Source organism: Ochlerotatus camptorhynchus, unplaced genomic scaffold (assembly GCF_037179485.1).
Source record: "Ochlerotatus camptorhynchus isolate MF236.1 unplaced genomic scaffold, CSIRO-AGI_Acam_v1.1 ptg000258l, whole genome shotgun sequence".
Classification (NCBI taxonomy): domain Eukaryota; kingdom Metazoa; phylum Arthropoda; class Insecta; order Diptera; family Culicidae; genus Ochlerotatus; species Ochlerotatus camptorhynchus.
The window spans coordinates 180,335-191,200 of record NW_027040748.1 but is presented as its reverse complement, the minus strand read 5'-3'; the positions used below and the strand labels follow the sequence as shown (position 1 = coordinate 191,200).

Below are 10,866 nucleotides of genomic sequence, written 5' to 3'. Positions count from 1 at the left end.
TCGCACCTTACAACCAGCTGGTTTCCTAGAGTACATGTAAAATCTAGAGTAGTGTGTTTTCTGGAATAAGATATAATATTGCATTTTTTAATATTAATATCCAGCAGACTTTTAACGCACCAATTGTAGAAAACATCAATTTCATTTTGAAAATGTAGCAAATCATTATTGTTAAAAATTTCCATGTACAGTTTCATATCGTTAGCATATATGAGCACATTTAAGCGATTCAACACATACTTCATGTCATCCACAAATAAAATAAATAATAAAGGACCTAAATGAGATCCCTGTGGAACTCCCGAGGTAACATTAACTGGCGAGGACATTTTTCCTTAAAAGTGGACCATCTGTATTCTTTCTGTCAAGTATGATCCAATCCATTTTAAAAGTGTACTTGTCATACCTAAACGTTTTAATTTAAAAAGAAGTAAGGGAATGTCTACTCTGTCAAAGGCCTTACTAAAGTCAGTGTATACGGTATTACCTCTATCCATTGCTTCAATAGAAAAGTTAACAAATTCCAACAGATTAGTAGACGTTGACCGCCCTATAAAAAACCATGTTGATTATTTGAAATGCGATCGTTAACCTGGTTAAATATTTTTCGGTTAACAATTGCTTCAAATATTTTAGGAATGCATGATATAATTGCAATACCTCTATAGTTTTTAATATCTGACCGTTTGCCAGATTTAAATATTGGGAATAAAAATGATTTCTTCCAAATCTTTGGAAAATCACCTGTTTTGAGAAATAAATTGTAAAGCCAAAACAATGGTGTAACAAAACTAGTTGCTATTTTTCAATAAAAATGGAGGTATTTCATCAGGACCAGGTCCTTTGCCGGTATCGAGACTTTCAAGAGTCATAAAAATTTCTTTAACAGTGATATTATTAACTGATACGTCATTTTCCCCTTCAGGTAGGTAAGAAACATAGTTCAAATCGAGAACATTACTGGATTTCTTATATGTGTTTTGGAAAAAAAAAAAACCGAGCAAATATGTTACAAATATCCTCACTATCAGTGCTATCAAACTCTTCAAACTGCATGCGTGATGGGAATGTACATGACTTCATTTTTTCGTTCGCGAAGTTGTAACCGTTCACGAATTTTCGTTGAGGTTTTCGTAAAACTCAGTGGCTTAAGCGCCACTCTCAATTAGGAGAGACCACTGGTCATGTTTGAATTTTGCCCAATTTATGAGACCTTATCTCAGAGAACCTCGGTTTCCGATTACTTATGGCACAACTAGCTTTAATATCAAAAGTAAAACGCCAAGTCCTGTAGAACCGCAGATATTATCGGAACGAAAGAATTACTCTGACTTACCCAGAACATGAACGAAACGGAAAGAGAAAGAAGGAATTCTCACTCAACTGAGCGGTAATCGAAGGAAAAACTGAACGTAAGATAGCGAGTGTCTTTTATTCCAGGGAAAAAAACATTCTAAAGCATAAAAAACTAATCTTCAATTTTCGTTAAACACTATTATTGAGTTCGTTTATTCGGGTTGGACTTCTCGATGAGTGTACGGAAAAAGAACAAATCATGGCCATGAATAAAAAACATGCTCTAACATACCTGCGCAGGTTTTTCGACGCGAAGAACGACGGCTCGATGATGGCTGACGGTAGGGACTCGACGACTCGATGATGGCGACGGAAGGCGACCTTCCAGTTAGCATGGCGATGGCGGCGAGGCGTGATGGCGCCGCACATGAGCTGCAGTATGGCGAGCAGCGATGAAGGTGACCCGTGTGCAATATGGCCGAACTAGAGTTGCGGAGAGAGTGCCGGCTGGACGGAAGGCTTCCGATTTAATACGTCGAGAGCTGAGCATCGATCGTAGTCGTGCTTTCCCGGGAGATTTGCCCCTCAGAGAAAAGAGGGCCAACTTACCGCCGCACGGCTTCGCGTACTAAGCTTCCGCTATGACCGCCCGGGATGGAATGAAACCCACCCTTCTCCTTGGATTGAATCCGGACCGTAATACGCTCTTGGCTACGCACTCAAACGGTCCGCGCTCTCGGAAAGAATGGTCCACAAGGGGTTGTAGCGGAAAAAGGACCTCGTCGACGGTTGATTTGCGACCGTCGGAAACGTTTCGCTCCGTGGAATAGCGAGCTTCACTCTTCTCCGTTTGGCTACCTTTGAACAGGCGGGCCTTCGCTTGGCGCACGAGTCTGATGGTCCGTTTCATACGGACGACGGAATAGATGCCACTTAACAGGACCCCTTGTCCGGCCTTGCGATAGTCGAACTGAAGATAAAAATCCAGCCCGTACAAAAAAAAACGCAAAGCGCTGGAAATCCAACGCGAACTCACATTAATTAAATAATTACAATATAGACTAAAATCAATTATTACCTTTTTTGTACAAACTTCACTGAAACAAAACGAACAGACTACGCGGAATTTAAAACTACCTTAGCTACACTGTACAAAGAAAGAAAACGTCTTAGTAAAACTTCTGAAAATAAAACTCACTCACTAAAGTTTAACTACCTTTTTAAGGCAATTCTAAATGCACAAACGACTTTTAACGAGAACTTAATTCGCGCACTTCTGTTCACCAGCCGATTCGAAAGCGAAATGGACGAGTCAGAGTACCTTTCGCGGGGAAGAAAGTTCCTAACGACATTCTTCTTTAGAAATTAAGGTTGTCTTTTAAAAAACGATTCTTTTATTCAAAAATTGCGCCAAACTAATCGAATGGCGAATTATTTTATGGCGCCTTCCGAAAGCATGTGCAATAAAAGCTACTATCTATAAAGATGAGCTTTTTATATCAAAAGGTTTATCCAGGACACCTAACCATAAATAACGCGTAACTTCGATATGAAACGCACGAAATATTTCACTACTGAATGAAATCTAAATGAAAATTTAAATAATGAAATGAATTTTATTTTAAATTTAGTTGAACTTAATCGATAAAATATTTACAGGAAAAAAAAAAGAAAACCGCACAGCGTTACAAAGTTAAAGAACGTTTTGGGATCAGATTTTATATTGTTCTCTAATTTTGAATTGTAATTCTCATATGCTGACGATATTTCTGCCTCAAGTGCTTCGCAAATTTCAACGTATTTTTCTAAATTTTGTGACGTTTTAAACTTTTTATACGCCTTGTGTGCTTTTTGCTTCCTGTTTTTAATACTTCTGATATTTGGTGCTGTTCATTATTCTCTTTAGCCTTTTAGGGACGAATACTTCAATGATATTGAATAAGGTAGTATAAAATATGTCAACAGCCTTATCCATGTCGTTTTCATCTTTTTAAAGGTTTTACCAATTTTTGTTATTCAGTCTGCTGTTAAATTCAGGAACATTTGAATTTTTAAAATCATAAACTAATTCAAAATCAACAACGCTTGGGCGTGCCCGATGCGATTCTGTGAACACTGAGTATTCAAAAGCCGTATGAAATTTTTCATTCTTCCATAATGGAACTGCTACTTCTACAATACAAAAATCTTCTGTAGAATTAGTAAACATAAGATCCAAATAGGAATTGAGCTGGTTACGAACATGGTTTATTTGATGAAGTCCCAAGTGGCTGCTTTTATCAAAGATGAATTGCAAAATATCGTTTTCACCTACAATTGGTAACAGCAGAGAATCATTATCACCATTCTGTATAAAATTAACAGTATTCTGGTTAAAATCTCCATAAATATGAATTTTGGTTCTTGAATCTTCTCTTTGAATTTTCAGTTCTGCAGCAGTGAAAAACTTTTCGTAAGCTGGTTTTTTGGAAAAGTGTAGAGGAAAGTAGATAGAAGTGAAAAGATATTCTTCACCGTTTATTAAAATTTTAACCCACGCATCTTCAAATTCTTTTTGGCTTTCACTAGCAATTTGTTCAGCTTGAAATGTAGCATTCACAGCAATAAGTACACCACCACCTGATTTTTTACCTGATAATGATAAATCGCGGTCACATCGAAAAACACAAAATTTACTACCAAAGACCTCTTCGCTATTAATACTATCAGACCAACTAGTTTCTGTTCCAATTATTATATCATATGTGCATCCGCTTATTTATTTCGAATCTCATTTATGTTATACGCACTACGCATACGGTTAAAATTTTATCAATAGACTGTAATTTCACTTAAAAAAGAGCTACTTGATAAACTAGCAACATGGTCACTTACGTCGTGCTGGTCAGGGGGTGAAGTTGCTGCATACTGTCCGAAATCCCTCAAGTTATGTGAGATGCCATGATCCTCGGGCTCAGCTGCGATGTCATATTCTACCTCAGGTGAGTGCGTCAGTTGTGCCGAAAACACGCATGTCTACATGTGCACGGCTGACACGATGTAGAGGAAGAATTTCCCGGAGCTATACCATGTGAATTCGGAAGACCGCTTACTGGGTAGGGGTTTATAGTGTCTTTTTTCAAACTGCATCGTAGGTTGATAATTAACCGGTGGTTTGTTGAAGACATTTTTTGCTGCTGAAAGAAGCTCTCGATCAGGCTGTGTATGTTGTTCCTTACGTTAGAATAATTTCGTGCTGTATTTTGTTTTCTTTTCCTTCTAGCTTTTTCAGCATGTTTTTGTTGATTTAGCAGTCGTGATTTGCGCGCATCGTAATCTGACCAGTCTGCCTTCCAGACCCTCCTCATGCCCAAAAGACGCCACCCTGAGTCATCAACGTTTTGCTCATTGTTTAACTCTTCCAGCAAACTGGGGAGGGGGTCAGGTGATGGTGATATCACTTCGTATGGGGAGTCCGGCGTATTAAGTGTGACACAGTTAATTTGGGTTTCGATGTTCCCAATACCCGCCGATAACGATTTCAGCTCATCTAATACAATACCTAACCCTAGTATAGGGTTTTGTTGCGTTGCGACAGTAGAGCACAGGTCAGAAGTTATATTGCTGATATTTTTCAGCTCGTCCTTGAGAAAGTTTAGTTCGTCGGAAATTTCTGATGTCATTGTTGGCATTGAATTTGCAAAATTTTCTTCTGAAGCTTTCATCGCTATGTCAAAAAACGAGGTAATGTGGTTTTTAATCGCACTAACGTTGTCAGTAGAACCACTGCTTCCAGTTGCCGTCAGCTATTTTTTTTATCGACGAGTAAAGCATCGAGTAAAGTCGGTCGGTAAACCGTGGAGCGATGAGTCAGCTCCGTGTTTTTGTTGACTTGGTCGACCAGCCGCGCTTGTTGCTCCACAAGCGCGTTGAACTCAAAACTAGCCGTTATCATAGTTTGGCATGAGCTACAGCATGGTAATACATAAGACAAAATGTTGATTGTCTTGTCTCTCTTGCGAATTGAGCTCCTCTGAACAGGCACAGGTACAGATAATCCTAGGTAGGCTGTGTGGAATTGACGCGGGCATCCAGCACATTTCCACATGCCGGAGTCAGTGGAAGAATCCACAGCTAATTTTAACGGCGTACAACAACAAAAATTAAAAAAAAAAATACACGCACGCAAAACGGCACCCGCACGCAAAAAATAAAATGAAAACGAACTTAAAGCGCACGCGGCTAGGAACGACTGCAAAACGCGTCCACACTGATTGACGATTGACAATAGAGTTCAGTTAGATATTGGTCGATGTTCTATGTAGTTTTATTTTGATTCTATAACTGGATATGTCAAAGGCAGAGCTTCTGAATTTTGTGATTTTGATGTTAAAATAAAAGAGACTTTAAAAACATTATAACTGGTGGGCATATTGAATATTGGGGCCTCCTTTAGCTCAGTCGGTAAAGGCGCAGCTACAAAGCAAGACCATACTGGAGGTGACTGGGTTCGATTGCCGGTCCGGTCTAGGAATTTTTCGGGTTGGAAAATTTCTTGACTCCCTGGGCATAGAGCATGATTGTACATGCCACACAATTATACTAATGCAAAAATGGTAGCAGGCATCGAAAGCTCTCAATTAATAACTGTGAAAGTGCATCTAGAACACTAAGTTGAGAGCACGCAATAAGCTAATATGCCATAAGCAATAAGCTTGAAATGCAAAGAGGAAGGAAGGAAGATATTGAGTACCCAGAACCCATCAGCCCAGAACATGTTTATGATGTCCTTGGAAAAATTGCCCTTATTTTTAATCCTCATCAAAATTTATCATGAAGCAAATCAAATTTGAGTATTCAGGGTAAAAGTGCCAGATGTTTTAAGAAAAAGTCTTAAACAAGATCGAATACATTTCTCTGATATTTTAAAGTCTCTGATATTTTAAATTTTATATAATTTTTTCGAACTCTTTTACCGCTACTGGGATAAATACGTGTCATAAACACAAATTTTACTTATAGAAGGAAAATCGATGGAAATTTTTATAGACATTTGGAAATTGAAAGAATTGAGATTCGAATTTTTAAGATTCGATTGATTGAAGAATCTGTGACTGTGAGATTTAGTGCCAATTTTAAAATCATGAGGCAGATTCCTAAAATTCTAAGAAAAGGAAATTTTATAGGGCTGAAGAAATTTTTCAATTTCTGGAGCTTAAAAAAATAATAATCGAATATTCAAAATTCTGCAACACAACAACATGTGAAAAGGTCATACAAGCTTTTTTGTAAAGAATCCCTCTTATGCTTTTTTTCTCGCCATCCATATGACACCAAAGCAAACCATAAACATCACCGGGTAGTAGAAGCTTTTCTCTTCCCGATTATGTAGCTGGTTTGCGTGGGTGACCCTCGGTTGGCAAAAATCTTGTATGCCCTTTTCACATGTGGCTCTTGTTCATTTAATATTATTATGTATTCGGATCAATACAGTCAAAGCAAGCCAAACACTGATCATCATCGTATGATATAAAATGTCAAACAGACGGGAAGTAGTCATCATTCCCACGGAGGAACATCTGAAAAAGGAAAAGCAGGCTTTACTGGGATTGAAGCTTATGGAAGCAGTGAGTACTGGAAATGTTGTTAAATTCAACCAACAAAAATGCTAAAGCAAATCGTTCTCTTCCTTTGGTACCTTTGGCTGATTGGATTCCTGGTAACCGTGATCGACGTGCTGTTTGTTCTGTTCGACGTAACCTACGATTTTCTGGTGGGAAGATTTGGAGCATAATGTGCATCGGGCTGCATTCGGTTGGCTTTCAGAATTCAACGGAACCGTTCCCGTACCCGTACGAACAGCTATTCTGTGGAGTTTTCGTGGGATCCTCGCTGATCTCGACCATTTTCTTTCTGTCCGTTTGCTGTGGATACATCAAGATCAATTACGTTGCTGAAACGGTGGTTTCGTTGATGAGTTTCGTGGCATTTGCCGCCTGTGGATTTATTGCGATGTATCACGTCGAAAACGATGTTCACCTGAAGTACATGACCGGCAAGGAGGAAAAAAGTCACAAGTTCTTTATCCGCGGTCGAATGGAGAGTATTTTGTCGATGCAAACGTCTGGGATATTTCTTGTACATGGAGTACTTATGTTGGATGCTCTGGGCTGGTTGAACACAGTGTTTGGAGGATGCCGTTCACGACTAATCGTCTACGGAAGAGATAAGCATGCCTATTATGGGCGGTTATGTTTGAACCCTTTCTGGATACTGCCATGGGAAAAGATGGTACACTTGTTTCGAAAATGCTGCCAAAGAACACCTGAATAAACGAATTAGTGTTTTATCATACTGCTTTTGTGACAAGTTAAAGAAATAAAATCGATTTTTGTGAAGCTTTTCTTCGTTTATTAAGCAAAATTAGCGTTGTTAATCAAAAACCGTCGGCAACGCAACGCCTGCAATGGTGAATTTGAATTGTAGATATTAACGCAGACGTTGGGGCTTATTACGGATGTCACTTCACGGTGAAACCTTGTCACTTGTCATCACGGTGAAGTGATTCCCATTTGATTTGTACGGCAATCACGGCTCTTATTCTGAGTATCACTTCCTTATCACTGTGTAGTGACACTAATAATAAGGCCCGTTATCAACGGTTATTGATTATCAATCCTGGTTAAGTTTATTTTAGATTAAACTCCTCATTTTGCTTCTGAGCCCATCAACTCTGTAGTATGTATTACAACCTGTGATTTGTTTAATGCTGTTTCTGATTTTTACTTTGGGATAACAGCATAATCGTGTACCATTGGACTAGCTTCATAGCTCAGAGCTGATGGATGACCAACCTTCTTTAACGTTCTCGAAATTCTGTTGATATTTGATTATCCTCATACTTGGATTGGATTATCATGTGATTTGAGGTGTCACATGAAGGGTTTTACTTCATGGCATATTAGAACCCTCTCCTCTCCTTGCTAGACTCTGTAAGATATTCAGTTCATCCCCCTCATTCCTTAAAATCTTAGTAAGATTTCAAAGTTTTTAGAAAACTGAAAAAATGAGTTAGGAACATTTTCATACAAGGGAAATGAGCGCTTATTTTTGTATGAAGGTGCATTTTATCCCGGAGCATTTTTTGCAAAGAATGATTCACGAAGAAGTGGTTGCGAGCTCATACGAAAATTTTGTTTTCGCCAAAATCAACGGAATCTTTGTATGCAGTTACTGCACATCCCCTAAACGGACTATGGAGCAGTTTTACCATGATGGATGTACCCAAGAGCTCATTGAAAGGAAGTTGATCGTCATCGAAGGAGATTTCAATTGGGGGAACAGATGTACGAACGCAAGAGGTTATAGTCTACTGGAAACACTTGCCAAAATAGAAGTAAGTTTGACCAAAGAAAGCACCATCAGCACATTCCGCAGAAACGGTTGAGACGTCACTTTCTGCAGTCCGTTGCTGGTGACAAATATTAAATGGCCATGAGGCGATCCGATATTTCATTGGCCAACGTAAGTCTGTGGCTATACGTGGGACGAGTACATGCGTGCGGAAGTGGAAGACGAAAGCTTTTGATAAGGCTATTTATGTCGAAGTTCTCCGTGTGCACGAGTTGACAGAAACGTTAGCGAGGGCATATGACACAACCATGCCGTGGAAACTGAAGCCAAGGAACAGACGGCACCGAGTATACTGGTAGAACGAGGCACTCAACGCCCTCCACGCCAGCTGTCTAAGGGCCAGAAGAAGTAGCGATTTTGGTTTTGTAGAGTGCTTAAAAACCATGATAAAACTTGTATTACGGGTATTCACGTAGCGAATTGTAACTGTGTAAACCCTCGTAAATGCGTTAAGTCCATTACACTTAAATGGGGCCTAGTTCTTTTACGATAATGTAAATATGCATTACGTGAATAACGCTATTGAATATGGCTTATGAAGTGGAAAAGATAGTCAACTGCTAAGTTTGCTTAGAGTAATAATATCGAGCTACTCAACGAGCAAAAAATGTACATTGCCGTTTAAACCAAAATACACTAGAAGCCCGAGATAAATGGGTTTCCTTCCTGATTTCCTTGATCTTGACCTTGAGGCTTGATCGGACCAGCTCAAGGGAGGCAAGTGGCCATCGCTGTACGGAGACATATCTGCAGTCAGCTGCTGCGAAGTTACCAGCTAAAACCATCGAAGTCTACACTTATGTCGGCCCTACTTCTATCATTGCGGCCTATTGTCTCCAACAAGTCAACATCAGGAACGGGTCGACTGCGGACATTTTTCTGGAAAATTACGTCATAGCTAGTGACCTGAACGTCACACACCAAGCTTTCCGCAACAGTCAGCGCAACCTAAATTGGCCCCTTATAGAACAATGATCGCAAGAAGCTCATTACAGCATCTTGAGCCTGAACTCTTCCCCCTGGTTGGGTCGATCCGGGTTGGGTCGACACGCCATCATCAATATCTGCATAAGCAACATGGCCATGGAATAACGTGTTTTGCAGAGATTTGCACAGCCGATCTCGGTAGAAAACTAAGTGTGTACCAAGAACTCAGCTCAGACCACTATCCAGTGGTGGCCCAAGAGGGATCCTATGTCAACAGGCTCCAAGCTGCCCGGCGCAACTACAAATATGTTAACTGGTGTTACACTCCATTGAGAAAGCGATATCCCACACTAGATATCAACACGTACCAGTATCCAGACAAGTGAACAATATTCTAAACCTTGACATACTCACCTTTTTAAGACCTTATAGGCAGTACCAACACAACAACAAATGCCAGCAGGATGGTGGACCTCAAAAATAACGCCTTTACTCTCTACCAGATCGCGCAAATCCGTTCTAGAAACTAACCAAAAGTTTAAAAAATAAGTCGAGGCCCATTCCACCACTGGTTGCAACGATTCAGTGACTCATCTGATACCTCCTGATGATAAAGGTCAATACGTCGTTTGCTCCCATAATCTCGGACAAAACATAAGAACTTCACACAATGCAGCCAGCTTCCATCAGATTTCCAACAACTTTGCTGAGGAATCGGAGACTTACTGCTAGTTATTTCAAATCATCCAAAAACATGAAGGCCCCAGGTTTCACAACATTTTGAATAAATTTGAAGTGAAGATTCTAAAATCATCTCAGCTTCCCCTCGGTTGAGCCGTGTCTGAAATCAGCTTAAGTCACACCCTGAAACCTGGGAATCATCCTTCCTCTCCTTCTAGATACCGATTAGAGCTTTCTCTTAACGTTATCCAGGTTGTTAGAAAAGCAGAACTTTTATAGCCGGCTTGTTAAAATTGATATGTCTAGGTATCGAATTGAAAACATTGATTCCTTTAAAATGTAATGAATTTTGTGAAGCACAAGTCAAGAAATGTGGTGTTCTTATTTAAACTGCGTTTCTAGTATTATATTTATGAAAATATCGAGGTAGCAAACCGTTGAATACATTAAGTATGAACACCATATTCAAATATACAATTATTTGCTTCACCGAAAATCATTTTAATGCATCTAGCATTAAAGTTGTGGAAGTGAATCTATTACATTTCAAAATCAAACGCATTATTTTAT

The 10,866-nt window shown here is 39.4% G+C and overlaps 1 protein-coding gene across 1 annotated transcript; it reads left to right on the top strand.

Annotated features, from left to right (window-relative positions):
- Positions 1 to 6,809: 6,809 nt before the first annotated feature.
- On the top strand, positions 6,810 to 7,608 carry LOC135705150 (uncharacterized). Its single transcript, XM_065226738.1, has 2 exons — positions 6,810 to 6,902; positions 7,057 to 7,608. The coding sequence occupies exons 1-2, from the start codon at positions 6,810 to 6,812 to the stop codon at positions 7,606 to 7,608; spliced, it is 645 nt and encodes a 214-aa protein (XP_065082810.1).
- The last annotated feature ends 3,258 nt before the right edge of the window (positions 7,609 to 10,866 follow it).